We start from the raw sequence: 27,399 nt of genomic DNA, 5'->3' as shown, positions 1-27,399 counted from the left end.
GACCGGCAAGGCATATGTGGGAACTGGAGAAAACTGGGAAGAGCTGTAGAGGAGGAAAAAGGGGAATCAGCTGCTTACAGGTGAATGGCACAAGGGGGATATGTACAGCAAGAGTCAAAAGGAGAGATAGGGCTGCTCACTGATGGCAGAACTCTTCCTTACACCCTACTGCTGGCTGCTGTTTGCTCCTAGGATCAGGCCCCAGCATTTAGGGAAAATAATCCCTTGGAGCAAGGAAGATAGAGAGGTGAGGGAGAAGAGAAGGATAGAGCTTTGGAGAAGCATGCTTCCCAAGTTCCCCAGGTGGATGAGCTCCTACCTGGGGAATGTAGCACCCAGAGTGGCATTAGCTGGTGTCATATCCAGAGGGCTGGGAAGCCTTTCCATACCCTTGGGATCTTCCTATAGCTTTCAGCAGCATGTGCATGTAACAGCAAATATTACAGGGGTGCAGTTGCATCTGTTCACCTTCCTTTCTACTCTGCTGAACGGATCCACAAAGCAGAGCAGACACCCTCATCTGTGGGCCAGTTTGAGTGTTTAACTCCCTGAGGTTAGACCTGCTTTGTTTGGAAAGGTGTGAGAGGCCAGCATTCACCCAGCATGAATGAAGGCTTTGGCAGGGCAGGCTCCAGGCAGGAGTGAAGACAGCTGCACCCCTGGCTTAGAGGCTTTTGAATGTTTGCAGGGTGGAGAGCCACAGCCCTGCAGCCTGCTTTGCTGGTGGAAGAGCCTAGAAAACCAGCCCCCGTCACCACAAAGATGAGTAAGATCCTGCCAAGTGCCAATTACCTCTAGGAGGAACAATTACCACTTCCCCCACCAGTATTTGCAGGGTAAGAGAGTGGTCTCACCAGGCATGGGAGCAAAGGAAAAGCTCTCTGGGCATTTGGCTGGCAGGGGAGCAGCACAGCCTGCAGTGGAGACCCCTGTCTGCAGACCTTGCAGGTAGAGAGGATAACATTAAAGACAGGGAAAGAAATGGGGGAGGGGGAGAGGGGGGGCTTGCTAATTGTACCTTCTTCAACAGAGTTGTATCACAGAAAAGTACTTGGGAATGGTTTGTTGGGGGTTTTGTGAGGTCAGAGTCAGCTCCCTGTACTCAATTCTGTCAAGGCTAACACGTGTCACTGGATAAAATCATTGGGTTTTTGTCATCTAGGCAAACACAGCGACACCCCTTCCCTTTGCCCTTTTGCCTCCCAGCTCTGGAAGCCAAAAGGCACGTCCAGCCAGTTGTGGGAAGCTTTGTCACACCACTGAGGTGACACGGTGTCCTCCAGTGCAGTGCTGTGGTCTGGCTTTTGTGGCTTCCTCTGGGGCCCACCCCCAAGAGCTCTTGCAGCCCTGTGAGAGCAGAGCAGCTCTGAAGACACTTGTGCAACTTTGTAGCACATTCCAGGTATGTTAAAGGAAGATATCCAGCTCAAACTGGTTCTGGACTATGAAGCTCTACTGGCCAGGCAAGGCAAGGGTCAGCACACAGTTCCAGCAGAGACCTCCACTTCCTAGTCATGCTTTGAAGACTGCTATTGTGGCCCTCAGATGGCCTCATTCAACCAGTTCGTTCCACCTTCCAGGAAAGCTCCATCACAGGTAGAGATCAATCAGGTGCTGCTGGAAAACCCACAGGTCTTAGCAATTACCCTGTGCACTCAGAGGAGTCAACAGTTCAGTCTAAGGCACCCCACAATACTGGAGTCAAGCTTGGATGGACTCGGGTCCTTTCATATCATTTTAAGGTGCACTCTAGGAAGCCTGGAGTCATTTCTTTAAAAATATAAAGTAACAAAATCTTTTCAGCTGTGATGTTGTCTGTGTGTTCACATGAAGATGTGGTCAGTGGCTTTCTCCTGCAATAAATACTGGCCTCATGTGACTGATGGAGTCCATGCTGGTTACATGCTATATTATTCTCTGCTGGTGATGGAGCTCTTGTAGCCCCCACTGTCACCTCTATAACCATTGACTTTGGGAAGGTTTCTACTTAAGTTCTGTGACTGGTCAAAAAATTTATATAAAGTATTTCCATGAAAGAAAATTGGATTTTTCAAAGAGCATGGTACCTTTGGAGAAGACAATAATTCCAAGATTAAAAATAAAACCTTATCAAAATAAAATAATCTTTCTTAGCTGGCTCTGATTGGTTATTCTCAATGGTCAAGTCTCTCATTTGAAGAACCAAGTGATGTCTCTCTTGCATGGTTGATCTGCAGTGTGATATATAATCTAGACTGTAAGAAATTTTCTTTGTTTATGTTTCTAAAAACCAGCAATTTGTGGTTCCCTGTGCTGATGTGTTAGCCCTTAGACTGTGGGTTATAGCATCCAATGCCTTGGCCAACAGCAACAGCTTACATTGTTCTCCTCAGCAGTGCAGTTCACTTTCAGCTCTGCCTTGGAGTATCACAGCCCACCTGTGTTCTTTCTGGTCTTGTTTTGTTAGATCCTATTTTGTCTGGATTTGTCAAGCCCTTTCCCTTCCTCAGTGGTGGCTGGCAGTGGCATGGCTGCAAGAGATAAGCTGCCCTTCCCCAGCATGTCTCCCTCCCATAATTTTGCATCACCTCCTTTCCCATTCAGAGCAGCTCCTGGCACTGGAGGATCAGCGTGAGGCAGCAGAAGAGACCAATGGTTGCCAGCCTGGTGCTTGTACTGCCTGGGAGTGCAGTGAAGCCATGGCTTCCCCCCAAGCCTCAGCATCTCCACGTCTGTGCTGGAGGCCAGGAAAGCACCATGATAAATGGCCCCCCTGTAAGATCTGGCCAGGTCCCCAGAGGGGAAACTGTGCCAGGACCATCCCAGACTGAGAGTTGGAGGAGGATCACGTATGAGAGTTCAGGGAGCCAGGTGGGGATGAAGAAGCTCTGCTTGGCTGTGCTTGCAAAGAAGGAGGCCCACGGAGCTGCTGCCCTTGTTGGGTCACTGGGAACATGCACCTTTTCACCAGGTGGGAAGAGGAGAGTTCCTGCCTTCCTTGCCTCCCCGTGACATCAGCACCTGTGTGTAAACACCTCAGATGTCCCTGGGGTGCTGTCCTCCTTCCCTCTGCTCCTCAGTCCTTCCTTGGCTCATGTTTGTGGCCTTCCAGACACGACTGCTGCTCTTTTCCCTGTGTTCTCCACTGTGCTGCCAGTCTGTCCCCACAAGGATGCCAGCCCCAGTTCTCCCCTGGCAGATTAAGTCTCTGTGGCTCCCCCCAAATTTTCTGTGTGTCCCTCATTTGCCCAGTGCATTATGCAAGTGCTGCCACTTTGGATGTTGTGGGGGACGTCCGGAGTGTCCTCCCAGCTGCAGCTCACCAGCCCAGCAATGCTGGACATGGGTAGGGACAGAGGATGACCTTGGTAGATTTTGGAAAGGTGCCCGAGGCCTGCTGTGACGCCACTCATGCTTCTGAGAGAGCCTGCAGCAGCACATGTTGACACTGAACCTGACCACAGGAAGATCAGGAAATGCAAGAACGCTTGTTGCTGAGGGAAACTGGACTTGGCCCTTGCGTGAATTTGCTGAGCTCTGCAACCGAGCCCCGTGAAAGAAGCATTTCCTGCTGCAGCAACATTGCCCATTGCCCTCCCTACACCTTGTGTGGGTCATTTCAGGTTCATTTTTGCCTGATGAAAGCCCCAGCTGCACCTTCTGCAAGCAGTTTCTGGCTGATTCACTTGAAAGAAAACTTTGTCCTTGGTGGAAACACCCTGTCAAGTGGGAGGGACACACTCCCTCCTGAGGATCTGCTTCCTTCAGCATGCAAACTGTGCCAGCAGCGTGAGGCCAACAAAAATAAGCACAAATGCCCCCCCCCCAACTAGGACTCAGCAGCTGCCGAATTACACGGGGACTACTCTTGTCTTCTTGGCATTCGGTGAAGAAGGAGAACACACTGTCACCTGTACCATTCCCTGCCCCTGCTCAAGGCAAAGAGGCAAAATTCAGTCCTGACCCTCTCTTCCTACCTCGTTCCTGTGCCTTCTGAGGGCTTCTTAAAGAAGAAAAAAGAGTACATTCCTTCCTGACATATGCATGTACCATGCTGGAGTCACTTTTGCCACTGGCAATGGCCACACACAAAACGTGCCCTTCACTAAGCAGTACAAGTCAAAAGCACTATGTGTGCCAGATGAGGCTTATCCTTCCCTGGAGTGTTGTAGGGATGGAGGGTGAAAGGTTCACTCTTTATCTGCTTTATAAAAATATCATGTTTCTGGAGGTGACAAGGCAGGCAGCAGTGGGGGGACACTGGAAGAACAGCTCTGCAAGGCTGGGGGTGAACATGCCCCTGGTTGTGTTTGAATTGGAGCCCTGCCACAGAAACGAAAGGAAAAACTGCAAGGTTTTGGAGGTGGCTAACCTTGGCCACAGCCTGCAGCTGGGCTGGTGCCTGTGCTCTGGCAGAGGACACGAGGGGTGGAAAGACCTGTCCAGCCCTTTGTAACCATGGTGTCAACCTTGCCCCTCACACCCGCTGGGGCCGTGGGCAGTGCTGTGGCTGCAGCCATGTGAGCATGGAGCAGGTGGCATTGGCAGGAAAACTCCTTGGGGATGCCAAGGACTCAGCAGGTCCTGGCCCCCCCACTAGTGGTGTTTTTCCACCTCCCAGTCTTGGCATGTCGGCAAGCGCTGGGACACGGAGGCACCCGCTGCTGGCAGCGCCCATGCCATGTGTTATTCAATCCCAGTAATTCCAAATCTCCAGGAGGCTCTGGGATAGCAGGAGATCCTCTCCTGTTGAACTAAACTCAAGCTATTTTGTTGGGCCTGTATTTTAAACACAGTCCAGGGAATGGCTTTTCCTGCTTGTCTAAGGCTTTCCTCTGGGCACCAGTCCCTCCCTACTCCCCAAACAGCCCAATTTGAGTTAGACACTGCTGCTGCTGCTGTCACAGACTGAAAAGCCCCAGGCTGAAGTGTGGCATTTTCTACTGTCTCCTCCTTTCAGGCAGAAGCCTGCCTTCTTGGTGACTCAAGTTGCAAGTTTCCTTCTTAATAACGGAGCCCCCTATCACAGGTGTCTAAACAATAGCCCCACACCCCTCACTTCGGAGGTTTCAGGAGACAAGTCCCATCTTGTTGCTGTGCCTTGCTGGAGCAAGCTGCTTGGGGATTGACTCAGTCACTGTCCAAACATCCAGCAAATACTCCCACACCCAGGCACTACTCACACTGGCCCAACACGGGGGTCCAGCAGCTCGCCTCTGAAGGCTGATGGAAGGCAGAGCCTCTCCCTGCACACTGCGCTACATGGGGTTCAGCTCCCTACACTCCTCTTGCTCCCTGAGACAGAACAGTGACAAATACCTTGGGAGGAACAAGGCTATACTAAAACCTCTTCCCTAATCCCTGCTCAGGCTGTGCAGCTATCAGCTGTAAGCCAACTCCAGGCCCTACCTGTGCCCAAAAAGGGAAAGGCTCCGTGCCTCCCTGCGTCACAGCTGAGCAAATGCAGGGCAAGGATCAGGAAGGCACATAGTCACCCTTGATTTTCCATTTCCAAAAACATGTCTAAGGGCAAGTGTTGTGCATGCTTTAGATAAATGATTACAAGGGGTTTGAGACACAAAGGGGAAAAAATAGTTTTGTTGCCTAGTGCAGTGTGACAGTCACGCGGCACACAGTAGGCATGAGCAGCAGCCCAGCTCCTGGGGCTCACAAAGCCAAGGGCATAGTGAGCTCTCCCAAGAAGAAATTTAGGCTAGAGGGGCTGAGGAGGCATGGGGGATGCTAGTGGGAGTCAGCTCCAGTTTCTTGTTTGGTTTCCTCAAGGACATTCAGAGCAGCTCCCTTCAACAGCTTTTTAAGGAGGCAGCATAGGGAACTTGAGGCACTCCTCAAGCAGGAGGCAGCAGGAGTGTGGTGGGGCTGGGGAAGCTGGGTCACACAGCCAGCAGCACATGTGGGGCATGATAGGCATTTCAGCACCTTCCTCAGCCATCTCATCTTTTGCTAATAAGGAGCTCTCTTGAACAGAAATTCTGATTGAAACTGAGCAGTGAGAGTTTACAAAGGAAAACAAAATCAGACTACTATCATTACTGCATGTTCTCATATCCAGCCTCAAGCCCACGCCACTATGGGAAGTCACCTTGGATTAACGTTCACAGCAGGGAGGACAGAGCCTGCATATGTACCTCAATGCTCCCTTTGCTTAGCAAGTACCCCAGCCACCCCAGAATAAAAACAAACTGGTTTGTGCAGAGGGGAAAGAAATCAACCCAAAATCAGCACCTCTCTGCAGGAAGCACTGCCATGGGGGGCTTCATCTACCCCATGAGTTACACCAGAGGGCTCCTAACCCTGCCTCAAAGGTGATGGTCCTAGTGAGCTGCCACAGAATTTGGGTATTTTAAGAACTTTGGTTGCTTGATTGAAGGCTCCCAAAGCACCATACACCAAAGGCTCCCTCTGCTCCCCCCCCCCCGACTCCAGGGAGCTGAATCACAGCAAGACCAGGGATAGCCAGGCACATCGCCACTTTTCCTATGTGCTGCTATTCTTGGCAGCAGGAGAGGTCACTGAGACAGCTGTCCTGGCCATGTTGCACAATCCTGGGCATCACTGAGCTATTCCTAATGCTGTGAAACCAGGACCTTGCCTGCAAGGCTGACACTGAGCGCCACTTCATCCAAAGGCGGCTGTATCCCTCCTTACCCAAAACTAGGCATGTCCGAGGTATTCTCTCTGCACTTAGCACACATCACACGACAAACGGTTATTATATCATGCTTTTAATACAAACTTAAAAAAATCTGGAACAATAGAAACTGTACAGATTTGATCAACCTTTTTGTGGGTTTTTTTTGTTTGTTTTTAACTAAATCTCTAGACACACCAATATCCCGTTCCAAAATATTGCACAACATTCTGAATACAAAACTCTGATTGTATTCCTCCTTCGCTAAAGAAAAAAAAAAGAAGGAAAAAAAAAAAGAAAAAGACAGCAACCCCCTGGTTCCCCCTCTCAGTAGTCCCCTTCTCCAAAAAAAACCCCAAGCAGAGCACACGCAGAAACCCTCCACTCGGAGACATACAGACTTCTGTCCTCTTTCACTCCTCTCCCACAAGGCAACTGTCGATTCACTCCTTGGAGAGGGGCGGGAGGAAAGGGAGGCTGAGTGGGGAGAAAGGAATCTTCACCACTTCTTTTTTTTTTTAAAGTTTTTTCCTGAAAAAATATTTTTTCTCTCCTCTTTTTTAAGAAAAAATCTTGAAAAGAAAAAAATTACATTTTTTTACGTTAGAAATATACATATATTATATATACCTCTTACATTTTACAAATGTAGCAAATTATTCAATACAAACAGACATCAACAAAAAGAACATAAACCCATAAAAAATAAAAGTTAAAAAAAAAAATCTTCTCTCTTCTCTTCCTAAGAAACCAGGTAAATTAGTGCAGGTTTTTAAAAAATAAAATTGAAGCTGAACGCCTACATCCAAGACTAGAAAAGACCTGAAAAGGCCATTAGTTTCCATTGCTGCCTGATGCTGGAGGAACATTTCTGAAGCACACTTTTTTCCTTTTAAGATGCAAAGAGGTTGGTCCCTCTTCTTTTCCTCCTTCCACTCACACCACTATTTTTAAAGCAGGTATAAATACGTGTGGCAGGGCAAAGCAGCATCAAAGCTTCACACACACATAAGCAAGTGGACAGGGGACATCCCCACTTCTTCCCTCCCTCCCTGTGCTGGAGGAGAGCATGCTGTCGCACGGCAGCGGCTCGCAGGTGGCTTTGCCAGATGTGGGGACAGTGGGGGGCAACTGGACCAGGTCCTGCCATCAGGGGCTGAACACCCCTCACAGTCCAGTGCAGCATGTGGGGTGGCACCCAGCAGCACCCTGTTGGGGAGAAGGACTTCATGGCAGTGGTAGCATCCGTTAAAAGCAGTAGGTTCAAAGAAAAGAAAAAAGGGAAACACAACTGGGCCATTCCTCATCAACTTGTCCTAGTCTGGAAACCTGCAGGGTTGAGGCTGTGGGCACCAGCTTTGGGGAAACTGGCTGGGCTCTGCTCTCCTCACCCACCTGCTGCATTGGTCATAGCTCAATAGCAAGCAGCCTGCTTGGGAACCCTAGGACTGTGCACCCTATCACCCATCGAGGGGAAGGGTGCACTGGAAACTCTCCTGGGAGAGCTCTGGGCAGAGACAGTCTCCCTGGGACAGCCCATTACCTTCTGCAAATGCTCAGTGGCAACACAACTACAAAAGGGCTGGAGTGCCTCCATCTCAGGGAAGGGAGCAGGAAAAGCACACGGTCAAGCTCATCTCACCTGAAACAAAGATTTCTTGAAAGAGCACATTGGTTCCACAAGTGCAGGAGGAGTGGATTTCAGACTGTGCTCCAAGAAGCATCATTAAAAGAAAACCAAACCTCAAGTTTGGGAAGCAGCAAAAGCTTATTTTTCATTTAAACTGAGAACTTCAAAAACTGGAGTTTCATCATCTCCACCTCTCTCCTCTTTGCACACTTCCATGCTCACACAGCAGCCTCCAAAGAAACCTCCCTTCCCACCAAAAAAGCCTCCATCCTTCCTGGGCATGAAGCAGTCCTCCTTTGGCTTTCTGTGAAGGTGGGTTTTGGAGTCCTCAACACAGAAGGGATCAAGCTGAACAGCCACTATTGCCTGACTGCGACACACCATCCTGGAGAAAGGTGCAGAGTCCCATATCCCATCCCTGCTGTGAAGAGGGACCTTACATTCACAGACTGAGACAACCACTTGCCTTTGAAGAGCCCATCCCAGCTCTGCCCTAAGCTTGCTGCTGTCCATGCTGATGTGATCTGGCTGGAATGAGGAATTTATGATAGGTGCTTCCTTTTCTCACTGGATCAGCCTTATGCTTCTCCAGAAAGGCAAGGGAAGGGATTTAGTCAGGTGCATGCCTGGCTGAAAGCATAAACCCTTATGCTACCACTCAAGACAGCAGCTTCAACATCACCCTATCTTCTTGAAAAGTTGTGCTGCCTCACTAACTAAAAAGGAAGGAATTTCCTCTCTGAGACAAGAAGATTAATTCACAGCAGATAATGAGAACTCTGACCTCAGAGGCCACCCCAAGTGGATGCTGGCCCCTGCTGCTGGGGAGAACATCTGGGACGTGGGGGAAGGATCCAAGTGGGGTCCAGCTGGTTCAGTGCCACCTCCCCCAAGTCACAAAGAGAGGCAGGTGGTGATTCTACACCACAGGGGCTGTCATCCAGACTGACTGGGCAGCTCTGAGAGAGCATAAAAAAGCCCTCTTGCTCAGGTACAGAAAGGTCCAATAACCAGAGCCACTAAGCCACTCTGCCCCTGTAGCCACAACTGGAAGTGCAGATGAGGAAGGGAGCAGGAAGAAGCCATTTCACAGTAACACTCTGCCCTGACTGTGATGTGCTGTGAGATGGTGAAGGAGAAGAGTTAGTGTTTTTCAGCACACAGAACAGCTGATGCCAGCTTGGGCTGGAGCCACAACAGCACAATGGTCTGCGCCCGTGGGCACAGGCGATGTTCTCTGTGTACACAGAAAAAGCAAGCTCACCCACCCATTCTGGCTAGCACGCAACAAGACTGTGTCTGTCCCCACCAACACTGACTCATCCTCTTCTTGTCCCTCCTCCAGCACAGTGGTATGAAGATGACATCCCTACACCCAGGTAGAAGGACCCTGTGTCCAGTGTGGGGCAGGGGGTGGTGCAGGAAATCAGGAGCATTGTGACCTACAAGTTACACCAGTCCTGGGCTGGGGTGGGGGAAGAGGGGACACAAACCAAAAAAAAGCCCAAGACTCATTTTAAGGAGTAAAAAAGTGAGTAGGAAAAAAGCACAGGTACTGAGTTAAAAAACAATTCAGTGCTTCAGGAGCGTTACCAGCACAGCGCAACAACACTGAGCTCTCTCTTTTCCCAAGAACCTATATTTGTAAGGTTTTAATATTTTCTGTATATTTCTATTTTTCTTTTCTCTCCCTCTTGTTTGTTTGTTTTGTTCTTGTTTCCCCCCTCCCTCCCTGCCCCAAAATACTCTCCTTCCGTTGTATTCAGTTGGCCAGGACGACGGGCTGGAACGACTGGCTAGGATACTGCATGGCATTCAGGTTGTAGCTGAGTCCTTCCACGAAGGGAGACTTCTCCAAAAAGAGGCTATTGGTGCTGCCACTGAAGACCTGAGCCATATCGAAGGTACCACCTGTGCTGGCATTGAACTGCGATGCTGGCGGGATGCTGCTGGCCTGGCTCTCACTGGCAACACCATCGAAGAAGAGGCTGCTGCCTCCCGGCGAGGCGCCACTGTAAACGAACTCCTTGGCATTGGGGGAGAGCTGGGACTGCGGGGCTTGGCTCCCAGCGCTTCCGACGAAGTTCAGAGAGTGCATGGACAGGGAGAGGCCCTTGTGCTTCAGCAGGTTGGTGGTGGGAGACCTGACCATTCTCGGCTGCTGCACAGCCCCTGCTCCACCGCCCCCTCCTCCGGCTCCTCCACCCTTCTTCATCTTGGTTGAGCCGAACTTGGTGGCAGCAAAGGTGGCAGTGGTGAAAGTGATGGGCTGCGCAGAGCGAGGGATGAAGGTGGGGCTGGGTGACTGGCCAAAGGAGGGGGACGGAGAATTGGACAGCGAGTTGTCCTGGCTGCCGATAGGGACAAATACCTGGGCGTCGGGATTGAAGCTGCTCTTGATTTCTTTGTCCAGCTCTGTGACACTGCAGCCCTCACTGTCATCTAGGTAGAGAACCTTAACAGAGCCCTTCTCACCGATCTGGTAGGAAACCTCAAAAGGATCAATCCAGACACTCAGCTCTTCTGGCACATTGGCACGCACATCCTCCACAGCCAGCCCGCTCCGCTTGGCTGCCAGCTCCACCACCGGATCCACTGTCTCCCCTATGTGAACACAGCGATAGCCAGATCCCTTCAGAGGTTTCTCTGGGTACCAGTGACCCTCATATTTCTTCTTCAGCAGGCGCTCTAGCTCCTCACCAAACAGGTCTGCCCGCCTCCGAGGAAGCTTGTTGTACAGGTATGAGATGATGAAGTTAAGAGCAACTTTGATCTCCAGATGCATACTCTCTTCCCAGCAAGCAAGTCAGGGCAGTGTATTAAAAGTGACAAAATGACAGAAACATAGACAAGTTTTGACTCCAAAGAGACCTAGGGAAGGAGAGAAAAGGATGGATGAAGACTAGAGAACACAACAACTCTCCTCCTGTTGAGATAAATAACTGTGCCTTTTCATGAACAAAGCAGAATCAGCAGTTTGCACAAATACTAACAAGAAGTAAGGCTCTCTAGGAGAGGCACCACAAATCTACTGATCCTCAAAACAGAGGGATGTTGATAGAGAGAACTCTCCCTGCTCCTCTCAGAAGAAATAAGGGTGTAGCCACTACCCACATGCAAGTACATACATCACACTCACCTTGCTGCCAAGCACTGCTGCTGTAACTCGGCAGGCCACTGTCTGCTCTGGCAGCACACTTAACACACCTCTCCTGCCCTGGCACTCAGCTGCTTCCAGCACAGCTCACCTGCAGCTGCCTCTCCAGAGCACAAGTGCAGCACCTGAACAGCCTCGTGACTCGCTCAGCAGCTTTGTGCAGAGACCTGCTTGTGCTCAGGACAGCAGGGCTGGCCTCTCCAGGAGGCTGGGTGGCTGTGCCGGGTGCCACGTCCTGCTGGCACAAGCGCAGAAGGGACGAGAAGGAGCGAGGGAGGGTGCCTGGGGCACCAGCTGCCAGCCCATGTTTACCATCCCCTTGACTAGCAGGCACATATCTTATTAAGTGTACCCAGTTAAGACTCTGCCTAGCTACAAGCACAAAATCTCAGTTCAAGTCTGCTGGGTGGGGAGAGTGGGACAGTAAATGTACATAAGGTCACAAAATACAAACATACCAACAGCCTGATCAATACAGCTCACATCGCTTATCCCTGCACAGAGGGAAGATCAGCTCTGCCAGAATCAGATACCTACTTAATAAAAACTGAAACTGCTTGCCAAAGATTGAAGTAATCCTCCCTCCTCTCTCTCTCTCTGCCTTGTGAGGAGGTCTCCGAAATGGAGAGAACCCACAAAAACACAATGCAAAACCACAACACTCAAGTCTGCAATTATACACAGATTTGCAAACAATGTTTGTCTGGGTACAAAAAACCCAAAACCAGGTATGTCAGCACTACGCTCTGTCACTCATCCAAGGAAGATGAACCTCACAGATATTTTAAGAGCAAGCATACTTCCAGTAGCCTCCACACCTCTCCAGGGGAAAGAAGAATATCCAGTTTTTAATTGGCGGCTTAGTCAGAGGCTGCTCTGTCTTCAGCTGCCCTCACCTTGCTCAAAGAGACACACTGTGTTCAACCGTCTTCCTAAAATGGGCTTTAGGGATATTCTTGTACAGCACTCAAGCCAAGGTTTATGATGTGTGACAATTATTTGGGGGTGGGGATGAAGTACAAACATACATAGTTAGCATTCCCCTGAAAAATCTCAGCAGCACAACCAGGTATCCATGCTGGCTAAGTCAGCAGGAGTTAAAAACTGACCAGACTTGTTTGCTTGGTCTAGTTTAGTGGACAGGAAGAATCAAATAACTTTGAATAAGCCCACAAATATTTTAAAGCTTTACTGCAAAAAATGGATGCAGATACTCTGCTTTTTCTGCACCACTCCATGTTCACAGAGACTTAGCTTTACGATGATGGTAACCAGAAACAGATCCCACACCTCTGATCTGCCAACAAGGAGGCCAGTTTAGGAAGGAACCCCCTTTGGGTTTGACTCAGCGACATAAAAACACACAGGAACAAGGCAGCGGAAAAGAAGTCTTGTCTTTAAAACCAGCTTTAAGGAATTACTGTAATGTAACAAACTTTGGTAGGTCACTGCAACCTGTCCATATCCAAGTAAGAACACCAAAGAAATAAGCAACGATGGTTTTTCTAAGAACAGTTAAGAAGCTGTTTTCAGAAGGCAAAAGTCTTGGCACAATGAGAGAGCCTTTTCTACAAAAATTAAGTATGAAGCAAACCCCTAAAGAGCACACCTAAACCCTAACAAGAGCTTGTATAGACCATACTACCTCAAGAGAGGATTACATGGAGCTCTGTAACTTCTTTGGCTTTGAGACGTTCAAAAGAGAGGACACCTTGGGATCCCAGCAAGTTAAGCAGGAAGAGAACAGCCAGTTGGTAAATCTTTTATCTTGTGATAAATTCTAATCCAGATCCAAAATCTATTAAGAGATCAGATAAGACTGGGAAAGGAACACTGGCCAAAAGTTGTTAACATCCTATCTGCTATACAAATGTCTCAATATAGATTGAGGACCCCAGTTCCTCATCAACTTTTTTTCAGAAAGCTGTGGAGGAGGTACAATTATACAATATCTCCTTTTGTCTTTTCTCCATTTTTCCTAAAAAAAGAATACTCTGTACCTTGGTTATGAAAAAGGTAAGTTAATTAGCCGAATAACACCAACAGCTGTCAAGGTAGAGGCATACAACTGATACCTGCCGAAGGCACAAAAAAGTCACTGGCTTCTCAGGTTGTTGACATGGCAAGATGAGCTCCAGTAGGATCCCCTCAATCTACTGCACTGAAATGTGATAAAATAATTTTAAAAAAATTTAAGAACCCCCAAACCCACCGAAATCCAGCTGAAGCATCATGGCTCTGAGAGAAGAAACTACTGAGTACCAATTGTAAGTGATATTCTGAGCAGTCTTCTATAAAGGCCAGCATTTTCAAACTAAAGGCTTACTGTACATCGAGGTGCTGGCAGGGAACAAAGAGCTGTTCTCTGCTCTGCGAGGGAAGGCAAGAGCCCCCTCAGACTCCCCGTTTATCGCTATGCTGAAGGGGATAGGCCAGACCATCACTTCAACAGAGAAGAGCGAACACGGGAACGATTCCCTCTCCTCCCGTATACACCAACACGGAGGGTGACCTTGCGGGCATCCCCCTTCGACCTCCCGAACGAGGCCCGGCCCTGCCAACAGGCTGGCCGCCGCCTCGGGACTTAAAGAGACGGCTGTCACGGCGGCCTGCGGTCCCACAGCCGGACACACCCGTCTGGAACGAGAGCGCCCTTCCCAGCACCCCGCCAAGGGCGGCGGAGAGCCTTCCCCCGCCAGCCGAACGGCCCCGCGGGGACGAGTCCCCGCCGCCCCTCCGTCCCCGGCAGCGCGGCCATCCCCGGTGCCGGCCGGCCTCGGCACGCCGGGAGCTGTAGTCCTGGCCCCCCCTCCCCGCCCCGCGACCTACTTCTCCCCGGACTGCGGCTCCCGGCGCGCCCCGCGCCCGGCCCGGCGCGTCCCCCGGCGGGGCAGGGCACAAAATTTTCCAGGGCACATGCGCGCTGGGGCCCGCCCGCCCTTCCCGGCGCTGCCCACGGCCGGGAACACGCCCCGCGGCCCGGGACCGCCGGGCAGCCGCCCCCTTCTCCCCTTCCCTTCCCCTCCCTCTCTCTCGGCAGGGATGGGCGGGCGCGTCCCCACCCCGCAGCTGTTTCCCCCCCCACGGATGCGGGACGGAGTCCGGGAGGCCAGAAGCCCAGTAACCTTCTGTCCCTTTCCCCCGCCCCCCGCTGCTTGTCCCCTTCGCCCCAGTGGGGCACGCGAGGTCGCAAACAAGGTTCCCAACAGAGCGGGTCGGATGGATGGGGATATGTCAACAAGAGCGAGCTCCTGGCCCCGCGCACCCAGCGGGGCATCGCAGATCGGGGTGTCCGGGAGAAATGGGGTGGGGGGGCAGCGCAGCCCAGCCCCGACAGCGCCTTTGTTGTCGCCGGGCTTCTCCCCCTCGGACCTCGTCGTGCACGAAAGGGAACACCCCGGCGATATCCCCCTTTCCCGGGAGCCCAGGGCGCCCACCACCGCCCTCGGGCCCAGCCTGCCTTTTTTGGGGCTGCTAGGGCTGGGGCTGAGCCGCATCCCGCCCCCCCTTCCACCCCCCCCGCCCCTCAAACTAGGCTGTGGAGAACAAAATGGTGAACTGGGGCACTGCAAAGCGTCCCCGACCCAGTGACTTTCACCTCCATTCTTCTCCCTTGAAACCCCATTAATCCCCCCGGGGACCATAGCCGCACAGTGACTCCATGGACGGGTAAATCGCTGTCCCTGGTGGGGAGGAGGACGATGGGCCCCCTCAGGCCGAGCTCACAAAGAGGACGCGCGCTGGAGGAGCCCCAGCCCAAGAGGGGGGGTGTGGAGGAGGAAAGCAGCCCCGGCCCCACTTACTTCGTTCTCGGATCCAGGGCCGGCGGCTGCTGGCGGCTGTCGCGGGGGCCGAGGGCGCTGCCGGCAGGTCTCGTCTCTGCTTTGCCCCGTCTCGTTCGTCCCCTCCCTCCCTTGTCCCCGACGGCGCGGGGCGGGCCCGGTGCTGTGGTGTGGATGCCGGTGCTGCGCCCCCAGAGCCGCCCGCGCCCTGGCCCCGAGTGAGCCAACTCACGGCAAACTTTCACCCTTAGCAACCTCTCGGCGCACGGATCCGCTCCCGCCCCGCGTGATGCGGCCGCGGGGGGCGGGCCGGGACTACTTCCCCCTCCCGTCGCCGTCCGCAGCTCCCGGGGATGGACGGGGCGGGGGGGGGGGGGGGGGGGGAGGCGTGACGGTGGAGCCCCTTCTGCTGCCCCCCCCCGGCACCGGGAGTATTCCGGATCCAAGCTCAAGGGAAGGAGGGAAGGGGCCGCGGCCTTAGCGGGGATTGACCTGAGAATTTCCCCAAGCGGCTTAGCTTGAGGCGACGGGGGGATGGGAGTGGAATCGAACGGAGACGGGACTGGCCGGCGTGGTCCCCGCCCCCGCGCACCCTGGGTATGGTCAAGCCCCGGCTCAGCGGCAAGGCCAGCCCGGTACTCCCGAAGGGACAATTCTCTGCACACCCCAAGCATGTCTGCGAAGACCCCCGTGGTGGAGCCCCTCGCCCCGCTACAGTGGAGGAGCTCGGGGAGACGTGCCCAAGGCAATCCCGGCTCCCTCCATCGTTGCAAACCCCTCGGGATCCCCGGTCCCCGATGCGGGCGGAGAGCCCGGGGGGCTGCAAGCGCATCTCCCTGGGGAACAACGGGGCAAGGCCAAACCGGGCGGGCTGGTGTCACCGCGGGGAGAACAGGAGCGGCACGGCCACCTCCGCGGCCCCGAGACGGGCACGGAGACCCCGCCCCCGACACACGCTCCCGCCTCCCGAACTATTTCGTCTTCGCACGCCTGTGTCCCTCCGCCTCCAACAGAGCAGGGCCGGCCCCACCGCGGCGGAGACGAGAGACCCGCAAGGTGCGCGAGCGCCGGCCGTGCTAAAAATAACTGCGGCGTGTTAGCAACAGCCTTCCCATTGGCTGGCCTGCCCCGGCGGCGCCTTCGGATTGGAGCGCTGCCTCGGCCAGTGAGTCGAAGGGGGTGTGCACGGCGGGCGCTGCCGGGAGATGTAGTCACCGGGGCGGCCGCGGCCTGCCTCCGTCCCGGCTGCTCCCCCCGCACCGCAGGGCCTTCGCCGACTCGGGCAGGGCTCGGGGACACAGGCTGCCCTGGGGAAGGACAACCACGATGACAGCCATCCCTGGGGCCATGGGCGGATGGCGGCACCTCCACCGTCACAGGCTGAGTTGCACCACCCCCTGGCAAGCTGAAGGCACTCAGCCAGCACACAAACGGACCCGCACCCTTTATTTCAAAGCAAACCCATTGCTAGTTCCAGGAAAATAAAGAAAATGCCTACAGGCATCCCCAGGCCGTGTGTGTTACAGTCCAAGGTCACACCACCTTTCACACACACCACTTGGAAAGGCTGTTTGCTGTCCACACTTAAAGCAACTTTTGACCCAAGTAACACCCCAAACTAGTGGAAGGGACACCGCAAATGGTATTTCCAGGCTCTCCCAGCCACGTGTCCTGCATTCTCCTCAGTGCTGACACAAGCACAGGGTGACACAGGCATTACCACAGTCCCTGTGCAGCAGGGGTAGCTGGCCTGGCAACCATCTCTAAAGTGCAAAAATATAAAGTTCATCTCTTGCCCTCTTTCCACAATAGCCCTCAGCCTTCTTCTGGGTTTGGTTTGTCCTCCTTGCTCATTCAGGAACACTTTGCCTCAGGTACTGCCTTTGCCACAGAAGAGCATTTCTTTTGAGGCCAGGCAATACCATTTGTTAAGAAATCCATTAATGTTTCTACCTAGCCACAGCAGCCAGCCTTGCTCATTTTCCCACTGATTACAGAAAAAAAAAACCCCAATAACTTTTGAAGTTGTTTTATTTTCTGCAGAGAATGGGGAAAAAGAGGAAGATTTATGAGAGCTATTATGAGCAGCCTTATTTTCGTCACTCCTATTTTAAAAGGAATTTACAAAATTCCTTTTAATTGTAAATTAAAAATTGTAAATTGTAATTGAAGAATTGTAAATTCCTTCCTTACAAAAGAACACCTTTTTTTTCCTTTTTTTTCTTCAATTATTCCCTTGCCTTGCTGGAAGCAAAATCATACTGTCAGTAGAGATCAGGAAATTAAAATGACTGAGCTATTTTTAGCATCATGAAGCAAAAAAAGGGCAATTACATTTCTAAAATTCTATTATTGTTTTAATAAGGTGTTAGCAAGAGGGTGTCACGTATTAGGGCTCTTTAAAATACCTGTGCCTTGACCGTGCTCCTTTAATTATGGCGTTGCCCTTGTACACATGCAGGCAGAGGAATTCTGTCACAGGATCTGCTCCTGCATTCTCAGCCATTTGGCTATTAAGTCAAAGCAAAGCTCCCCTGTCACATGGACATGGGGAGGGGACCAAATGCCAAGCCACTGGGACAGAGCTCGTTTGGTTGGGTTATTTAATGCCAAGGAAGGGGAGTCAGGTTATAATTGGACATAATTAATATCGCCATACCCTGAATCCTCTGTACATTCAATTCACATGACAACCCCAAGGAAATGAAAAATTCTTTCCTGCTATTGAAAGAGGCAAACATTTCCAGCTGATGTCTGTAATGAGAAAATAACAGCTTCTGTGAAGATAATGTTTCAGAAGTGAGATTTTGTCCATGCAGCTCCCACAGGAAAAGCTCACAGGCAGATTCAAAACCTCCATCTATCTTTTCTTTTTGTTTTGTCTCTTTTTAAAGAGAAGTAATGCTTGGGGCTCAAGGGCTTTGTCAAGACAAGGTCTAGGTGGTTCAAGGAAGTGGATGTGTGTTACAGAGCTTTTTGCTGAGTTCAGCTGTAGTTGTGGCTGGCAGTTGGTCTGAAGGGGTGTGTAACAGGGAACACCTACATTTCAGAACACAGCAATGCCTTGTTAGTACTGGCAACAGAGACCGATTTCTTAATAGGCCAAGAGGTCCTAAGTTCTCTCCTTCAATGTAAATATTTAAAATTGAAGGAGCTTTTTTTTTTTTAACTTGTTATGCAACATTTTAATAAAAAAAGAAAAAATAACGCTACCTAGAAAAGTAACGGCAGGAAGATACATTTAGCTCCAAGCATTTGGATTTGAAGACAGCACCACGGGGGTTCAGCTGCCACGTTGACAAAGCTGTCCCTGTCTCTCCCACCCTTCCCTGCTGTTGCCACACAAGTACTTTGCAGCTGGCAGCCAGGGAGTCCCTGAATCTGGCCGCATAAAACTCCACGGATGGATGAAGCCCTTCCAAAGCTTGGCCTGCACACAGCAGCAGGACATGTCTTGTCTCATTTTTTCCCTGTGGGGAAGCTCACCCTTTTAGCCTGTGATCTGGTCTCCAGTACTGCAAGGCAATCTCCTTCTCCTAGACAAGTACTTTAAAATCTATTTAGGTGAAAAATAATGCACTTTTCTAGAGGCCCTGCCTAGGTATCATCTACTGGTGCACAGAAATCATTACCAGGCAAGCAAGGTCATGTTTTTCTGGGCTACACAAATGTGTCCATTACCCTTGTCTGAATTAGCAGCTTCAGGGCAATGTCCCATCCATGCTCTGAAAGTATCAGAAAGGCAGTGGCACTGAACTGATCCGAGCACCAGCAGCATTTGGCATGCTCCCCAGAGCTGTCTGAGCAAACAAGGCAAAGGGGAAAAAGGCTGTCCCTCCCTCTCTCCACCTGCCCAGTGACTCAGAACAACTAGAAATGGCAGCTTAACTCTCAGAATACAGACCAATATATCCAGCAGTCAGCGTGAGGGCATCGGGAGTGCCAAGAAAGTGAGTATGTTCAGCTCTTTTTGGGAATGGGGGAAGGGATGGGAACACTCGTACCTCTACAGCAAGCCCTGCCTGGCTGATCCTGCTAAATGATTAGGAACAGGGGTGGTCTAAAATTAGCTCACCAGGGTGTATTGGTTCTGAGACAAAAAAATAATTCCTTACTTCATTTCCCTCTACCTTTACTGAAAAACTTTGTCATCTTCCAAATTTCTAGGAAAGAAAAAAAGTGCGTACAAACCTTCTGCATTCCTAGTGAGATAATATGGGTGGCCTGACTGAGGGTAAGTGATAAATTCTGGTTGAAGTGATAAAGTTCCAAGTACAACAAATCTGCATGTCATGGCCAGCTTTTAAAGAAACACAGAATTTAAAATGGCAAATAACAGGTCTGACATGGGCTTCCTGGTCTGCAGAGGCAGTTGCTTATTCCCATATGCTTTGGGAGAATAGTTTTGCTGTAACCAATGAGCTAGATTGCTCTGAACATCATGGCAAATGGCATCCATCAGAAACTGTGTAGGGAAAAAGACATACTGATACTCTCAGAACTACAAAAAGCTTGGAAGAGAAAACTGACAGAATTAATAGCTGGGGGCAGGAGAGGGAGGAGCAGCTGAGATAGCTGCAGGGCCAGTGACAGCTACAGCCAGCTGCAGCAGGGAAAAATTATTTTTGAGGAGAGGATAATAACAACTTGTATGCTTTTCACTTTTATCCAAATGGTTGGAGCAGGTACAAGAGGTATTTAAGCCAAGGAGTAGTTAGAGGAATTGGTACTAGCCTCAAGGGAATAGCTGAAATCCTGAAAGGGGCACTAAAACAAAAAAAGTTTTTGGGGCTCTGCACCCCAAAACTGCACAAAGACAACTGTGTTAGTGTGGCACACGCTCTGCTCAGACTGCAAGTGCTTGAAGGACTGCAGGGCACACTGAGCCAGGATCCTGCTTTAACCATCTGAGGAGTACACACCCGTGGGGAACTCAGTTCCGCCTCTGCACAAAGGCCCTGTTCCCAGATCTTTGCTGAGCCAACAGACTGCTTTTAGCCTCTCCTGGTATTTGACTAACAAGCAGCCTCTGGTTTCCAGCACGCACACGGCCAATAGCCCAGAACACAATGGTTGGTTTCCCCTTACAGCAGGGAAGGCTTTAACTTATTCACAGGAACAGGATAGCCAGTCAAATAGCTTAGTAGGTTTAGAAAGGGATTGGATGTTTGCATGGTGAAACAACATCCACGGCTGTATTAGCCGGGATAAGGGTTACAAGCTCAGCGATCCTCATGCTACGGGACAAAATGATCAGTGGCTGGGATCACAGGCAGACAAAAGCACCAGCCGTTCCCTGAAGCTCCTTGTGGCAAGGTCACGTGGCCATAAGCAGAAACCAGATAACCCATTGTGAAGTGCTAGCTGGGCTAATCCTCTGTGTTCCCAGCAAGCTCCAGAGAGGCTAGGCACAGAATGAACCAAATAGAAATCCTTGTTGTACCAAAAATAAAAACCCAAAAGGAAAAGCTTTATTGGTATGCATCCTACAGGAATGGTTACAAGAAATGGCCTTGGATTTATCTGTCAAAGAAAACATGGAACAGCTGTGCTCTCCCTAGGAAGGTACCAGACATGAGCAGATTCCTTACAAAACAGGGCAGCATGGAAATATACTGGAGGAAGGAAGGAGGGGAGCGGATTGGTGTTTTGTTCTTCAACACTGATGGATGGGGCAATTTCAAAAAATTGAGAGGAGGCCCAGTAAGAACAACCTCAAGGTGTTTCTCCACACTAAAAACAGCACTTTCTATTTTTACATGGCTCCTTCTAAGTGCTTGCCCACTCTGCTTTGGATAGAGCTGGGGCAACTACTAGCAGAGCTTCTGCAAAGGCAAGAGACAGTAATCTTCATTTGCCCTCTCTCATCATTGGTTCTCATCAGGTTTCAGTCCCCACTCAGTCTGTTATTTCTTCAATTCTAAGTATATTACTGAATTTGTATTGCTTTAGAAAAAATAATCAATGAGTTTTCAATAAGAGTAAAGTCCGGAGATGTTCCAAGACCCTCTTGCCAAACCAACAGGAGGTAGCCACATACGAATAGGATCACCTCTTCTTGAAGCCATACTTTTTCCTTTCATAGAAAAGATCTGTCTTGGAACTGCCTAGGTTGACGATCTTAGGGCAACCATCTCTCTGTAAGAAAAGAAAATGCAAGTTAGGAAACGAGCAAACACAGAACAACATCATAGCTGTAGCAGATTCTCAGTTCCCACACTCATTGCCCTGTCCTCAACACATTTCAAACACCTGTACAAATTGCTCTTCAGTGATGGTTACCAGTAAGATAGTGGAACAGAGAAGAGCATGGATGTCTCTTCAGCATTACTGCAGGACATGGTCTCCCTCAGGGCCAAAATGGAAAACAGCTCATATAACATCAGCCATTTAATGAAAAGGATGTGCTGTGCCACGAGACTGAATTCTTTCTAAATCAGGATATGCAGGACTTCTAGGATCCAGAGGAATAACCTTTCCTCTCCTTAGCAAAGAAGAATCTTGCTGTTCTAGATGTCACCAAACCATTCTTGTGTTTAGGAACCCTTCAGCAGTGACAGCAGAACTGAATCTCAGATTTCTTGTATCCTGGATTGATTACTGCAGAGGCTGTAGGGTCAACTACCCACAGCAGCTACATATGTAAGTTCTTGTACTTGAATTCCAGCAGATGGTGAGAAAAAAGCCTTGAGAAAAGCAAGGGGAGTAGGGAAGGCCCTCCTGAGAGGTGTGGTTGCAAAACCAAATCAGAAATGCCCTCTTCGTATACCTGGGAAAATTTGCCCATGGGCCACCTGAGCCCAGCACCTGCATAATTCTTTAGGGCAAAACATTATGGCTGGCCACAGCAGATGTGAGGGACCCAGCAGGCAGAGGAACACATGTCCTAGGCTGAAGTGCAAGCCTGAGTGCTTTAGATTTAGAAAGCCCCTGGGCAGATGTCAGATGCTGTAGAATCTGCACCCAAGCTGCCTGGCTCCCATGCCAGAGATGCAATCTGGTGGGGAGGATCTGCACGATGGGAATCACAGGAGAGGTGGGGAACAGAAATCATCCCTCCCCCATACACCTGCCACGACCCATTTCTAGCTACTGTCTCCTTATTTCATTTTGAACCTCAATAGTAGGACTCTTTCAAGACTTCCTCCCACAATCCATGGAGTCTGTTCAAATCTTGACAGCCTTATTGCAGGGCTCTGTTCATTCTTCCACCTCATCCTAAGGACACAGCTCGTGAGCACCCTCCTTTCTCCAAGAAAAGATTACTATTTGCAACTCACTGATGTCCTGGGTGACAAGGTGGGATTCAGGCCTTTACCCACAGATCAAAGTGGGCTGAAACAATACTTCATTCCTCCCTCCACCAGAACAAATGAGCCAAGAGTAACCAGGTCCTTTGCTTTGTGCCCAATAGCAGTCTGTCTCTACCATCCATTTTATTTGCTTTCCTGCTTCACTATTTTTTCCAGTCTTTCTCTGAGGATGATGAAAATGCTGTAGCTGAAGCCTTGGACTGTTAAAGCTTCAGGTATAGAGCTCTGCCCATCTGGTTTTCTTATTCACATCAGCACCAGATACCATAATTGTGACAGGCAGCAGCACACTTAATTTTTTCTCCTTCTGGGCTCCCTATGCTTGTGCAAGCATTCTTCAATCCTGCAACAAATCATGTCAAATCTGCTGTTTCAGATCTGCAACTTCACATATGCAATAATATATAACATCTGAGTTTTCTGCTACAGAGCAACTTTCTTCACTCACAGCAGCATTCACCCAGGTCACCCCAGACCTGTTATTCTTTTCTAACTCCAGACCTGTTATTCTTCTCTAGCTTTATGTTTTCTACAGTCCTCCTTGACAGAGCAGCTGGTTATTTCACACCTGAACCAAACATAAGATACAGGTAATCTTAGGTTATGAAAAACACATGTTGGGAATCCCTATGAATCGATAAAACTAAAACCAAGCCTATTTTGCTCATGACTTATAAAGCCAGGCATCTTCATTCCAAAGGTAAGTGAACAAAATTACTGTTTCTCACAGCATTTATAAAGTAGGAGGCAGCACCCCCATCAAAGCACTTATATCCATATTTGGATACAGAGAAAGATTATGGTCCTGTTAGATCTAATGACTAAACTGAAAGGAGGACCTGCTCCTGTTCTGGATTTGGCTGCAGGCCTCTAGAGAAAACAGGCACTAGAGAGAGTTAAAGCAGCAACTCACTCAGCTGAGGACACTCCTGTAAATCACTCTGAACCACTCTCTCAGCACGTTCTTCACAGTCATTAGGGTGTGTAGGAAATGACATTTGCAGAACACAAACAACTTTTAACAGACACTCTCACAGCTACCAGGCCTATATTCTAGGATAGCAGAACTGTAAGCATCATGTTCTTGTTCTCCTGTAAGGTCTTTCTAATGCTTTGTCGCAATTCATGTTCTGCACCCATTGTGCAGAATTAACACATTAATTAATGTGTTTAATTTAGAATTAATGTGTTGGATTATTAACAAAAGCCTTACAAGGGGTGAACAGCTGCCTCATTTCCCACATGCAATGGCTTTCAGCACAATATTGTAAAAAGATGATAGCTCTGGCTATAGACAAAAGGAACCATTATACCAAAAAGTATTAGCAGAAAGAGAAGTATCTACAATACAGACAAATCCAGAAAAGAGTAAGAAAATATAAATTGTATCCCACTGAAATTATACAAGAAGCATCAAACTTGTGAAACACAATTACCACACTAAGGACCAACTTTACCTTGTTATTCAAAGGAAAACAAAGGTTTTGATTCCACAGGCCTTATAGTACCATATGTACTCTTAATCAGTGGCTCATAATGGACTTTAGGGAGGAGCTGCTTCTGCCACTGCCTTGCAGTGTCTGCAATATTTCTGACCATGGTGAAACCTAGGCTGGAGCTGTACTAAGATAACCTGAAGTGGTAACAAGCAATGTGTGGAGGAAATGAACTGTGAGTGTGCAAAACAGTCAGAGATCCTTAGAATGAAGAGTTACAATACTTCAAAATGCTTTGCTAACACAGAGACCAACCAACAGGGGAATAAAGGTTTCAGACAAACAAGAGCTAATCGTCCTAGCAATAATTTCAGCAGCTCCAAGCCCCTTAAAGGTAAGCATGACTACAATGCAGCAGGGTTGGCAACTTACATCCTTTTCCTGGATGGTGCACTCCTTGCAGTAGTAGGCGTCGGACACGCCGGGGCCCCCGCAGATGACGCAGCGGCCCTGGTAGGAGCCGTAGTTGCACTCGTCACAGATGCGCACCAGGGTGCAGGGCCGCACGTAGGAGTCACAGATCACACACTTGCCATCACCTGTGAGAACAGCACAGCCTTTGCTCACAGAATGTCCTTTCTGCCACCCCACATCACAGGAAAAGCTTCCTGGTCAAATAACTTCCCTGTACTCTCAAAGACAATACAGCTGAACTGCAGAAACGTACCTTGCAGGCACAGGGCACAACTTTGTATTTCACACAGACTTGACAGGAACAAGAGCTGTGGCCTGCAATGTTTGAGGGTTTTTTTTAAATTTAGTCATTCATTCACAGTCAGAGAAGAAACACAAAATTACTTTGTGATTAGCCAAGACTTGCTTAGATTGTAGCACTACTTTTACGCTAGAACTTTTCCTGACTTATTCATTTGCAAAAGAAAAAAAGCCACACTGAGAGGACTAGAGTCCTTACCTACACAGAAGCAGCACTGTAAGCTTCTCCTACAGTGCCACATCAACAAAAGTCTGGAGTTACTATGCTCAAAGAGATTGTACTCATGGTCCCTTTAATCCTTCATCTGTGACAAGGCCAAAGGAAGGGCAAACTGGCATAAGCAGCCATTTCATGAAAGTTGCTCTTGTGCTCTCACAAGGAACTGAGTGAAATTCAAGTACTGATATCACACAGGCAAGGAGCCATCAGATGCCAGGGACAGTTTCTGCTGAGCTGGACCTCAACCAAAACACTGACCTACGGATAAAAGGCTTCATATCCTATTACCAGTTCCCAAGGTATCTAATCCTGACTCCCACAACAGCTTGCCTAACCTGCTCTTAAATCTCTGGTGTGACAGCCCTCAGCTACTACCAATGGGAATCTGTTTCACTGTCAGGTGCTCTTGAAAACGATCTTCTTGCTTCAGACTGTCCTTCTCCCACTTTACTTATTCTCACGCTGTTTTTGAGTCACAAACTACTCACCGGTTTGTCCTGTTTAACAACAGAACACAAGGATCTAACAACAGATCACACTCTTTCTCCCCTTTCACAGCTTATAATTTGATTCCATGGGTGTTTTTCCTGCTCTAACTTTAGAGGTTTGCCCTCCATTTCTTCTTCTCCCAGATGCTAATGGGAACCTTTCTTGCAGTATGATGAAGCCAAAACCCAAAAATGCATTTTCCCCCTGCTTTAAAATGATAAGGATGATATTTTGGTATTGCAGATTACAAGGATCCAGTGAAGCAGGCACTGTAGCCTCAGCCACTAGAAATGCTGTCAGCGGGTACACTGGGACGTTTGCGTTTGTGTGAGAGTCTCTTTGAGCTTGCAACTTTTTAAGTATTCCTTGAGCTACACTTGCAATGTTAAGGTAATTGCTCCCTTCTCAAAGAGTGCCATTAAGTTTGGGGTCAAAGCAAAAATAGATTGTAGCCTTCAAATCCAAACTGCATGCTCTAACCACAACATCACACTCTCAAGCCACTAAATGTGGATGCTATACTTACATTTTTCACAGAGTCTTCCGATTGCTGGGGAAAAAAAAAGAAAAAAATATTTGAGGCGGGAGAAAATCCAAGTAAGTACAAGCTTGAATGTCAAATAATTATCTTCTGCAATGAGCAGTCCTTAAAAAATTAAAGGTTAAATTACAGAAACAGTTTGAGCATAAATACAAACATTTATGATAAACAATATATATCCTCCTGGAGAGATTTACCAGGACCAAAGATGCACTATGAATGCAAAATGACACCCCCTTTGCAGTAAGAACACCTACATTCATCATTCCATTTCAAACAGAGCCAGTGTGTCTGACTGAAGGAAATGTTGTAGGTGAGTCTTGGCACAGCTTTTACACTGGTTTTAGTGGGGGGAAAAAGCCAGAATCAAGTGTTTGTTTAAAGCAGTCCAAATACCTTCTTTGCTTTAGAACATGAAGGTAGTTAAATGTGTCTTAGAAGTTTTGTCACTTCTCTGGGACATTCACAACAATGATGTTAGGAACTTGGATAAATTTAATAAATATTGACTTCTAAAGACTAGATGTGCACATCCACAAAGACTAAATATTGATTTGTCTGAAGCCTGAGAGAGAAGAGATTTGTCAGGACACGACTTTTCAACACAGACAGATGGTTAGAAGCACTGATTATTCTGAAAAGAGATTTACTGTGGACAGTGCAGTTGACTGCTTCGCCTTTATGGATCATACAGAAAGCTGCTCGTTCAATTTGCTTTTCCAAGGAGTGACAAAAACCTGGAAGGGATACCTCAACTTCTAATCTTGTCTAAGAGTTCTCTGAACCCTGACCCAAACTCTGACTCAGATGCGACAGGAGTAAATCCCGTTATCTGTATTACAGGAATAACCCGGAAGATAACTTTTGCCTCGCAGCCACAAAGATGCTTCCAAATGCTGCTGGATCCAAAACGCACGGGGGAAAAAAAAAAAACAAACAAACAAAAAAAAAAAAAAAACCAAAAAAACCAAAAAAAAACAAAAGAGGGAGGGAGGGAGGAAGGAGCGGGTGGCGCGCGCCGCCGCTCCCGCGCCTCGGCCGGGCCCAAGGGCCGCGCGCGGGCCCCACGGCCGGTACCGCGCGCGCGCGCCTCCCGCCCGCCCCGCGGCGGGAAAAGGGGCGAAGGGAACCCTCATCCTCTTCCCCGAGCACCCACCGACACCCGCCTGCTTGCGGCAGAAGATGAGGTCCGGGTGGTGCTTGGCCATGGCGAGGCGACACCCGCCCCGTGCTGCTGCTGCTGCTGCGGCCCCGCGGAGCCCTCACCGCCGCACCCCCCCCGGGTCCTGGCCGGGGTGAGAGCAGCGCCTGCCAAAGAGCCTGCCCCGAGCGGGAAAACGCCGAGGGATGCCGAGAGAAGCTCTCCCCCTAAAGCCACCCCTTCTCTAGCCTTCCCCCGCCCAGAGGAGCCCCTAGTGGCAGCCCA

At 49.5% G+C, this 27,399-nt stretch overlaps 2 protein-coding genes across 2 annotated transcripts; both read right to left on the bottom strand.

The window, feature by feature from the left end:
• Nucleotides 1-6,709: 6,709 nt before the first annotated feature.
• On the bottom strand, nt 6,710-15,486 carry TOB2 (transducer of ERBB2, 2). Its single transcript, XM_036400935.2, has 2 exons — nt 15,222-15,486; nt 6,710-11,132 (listed from the first exon to the last, which is right to left on the bottom strand). The coding sequence occupies exon 2, from the start codon at nt 11,044-11,046 to the stop codon at nt 10,024-10,026; it is 1,023 nt and encodes a 340-aa protein (XP_036256828.1). The 5' UTR covers nt 11,047-11,132; nt 15,222-15,486; the 3' UTR covers nt 6,710-10,023.
• A 5,163-nt stretch (nt 15,487-20,649) lies between these two features.
• PHF5A (PHD finger protein 5A) lies at nt 20,650-27,279 on the bottom strand. Its single transcript, XM_036401675.2, has 4 exons — nt 27,130-27,279; nt 25,959-25,982; nt 24,382-24,548; nt 20,650-21,338 (listed from the first exon to the last, which is right to left on the bottom strand). The coding sequence occupies exons 1-4, from the start codon at nt 27,179-27,181 to the stop codon at nt 21,249-21,251; spliced, it is 333 nt and encodes a 110-aa protein (XP_036257568.1). The 5' UTR covers nt 27,182-27,279; the 3' UTR covers nt 20,650-21,248.
• Between the last annotated feature and the right edge of the window lie 120 nt (nt 27,280-27,399).

This window comes from Molothrus ater, chromosome 5 (genome assembly GCF_012460135.2).
Source record: "Molothrus ater isolate BHLD 08-10-18 breed brown headed cowbird chromosome 5, BPBGC_Mater_1.1, whole genome shotgun sequence".
In the NCBI taxonomy this organism is placed as follows: Eukaryota; Metazoa; Chordata; class Aves; order Passeriformes; family Icteridae; genus Molothrus; species Molothrus ater.
The sequence above is the reverse complement of the archived record's forward strand: the minus strand, read 5'-3'. Positions and strand labels throughout refer to the sequence as shown.

Excerpts from the sequence above, each read along its gene's own strand:
- PHF5A (XM_036401675.2), bottom strand. The coding sequence starts at position 27,181 with ATGGCCAAGCACCACCCGGACCTCATCTTCTGCCGCAAGCAGGCGGGT. Across the intron at positions 25,983-27,129 it reads CCGCAAGCAGGCGGGTGTCG|CAATCGGAAGACTCTGTGAA; the intron begins GTGGGTGCTCGG and ends TTTTTTCCCCAG. Across the intron at positions 21,339-24,381 it reads GCACCATCCAGGAAAAGGAT|AGAGATGGTTGCCCTAAGAT; the intron begins GTAAGTTGCCAA and ends CTTTTCTTACAG.
- TOB2 (XM_036400935.2), bottom strand. The coding sequence starts at position 11,046 with ATGCATCTGGAGATCAAAGTTGCTCTTAACTTCATCATCTCATACCTG.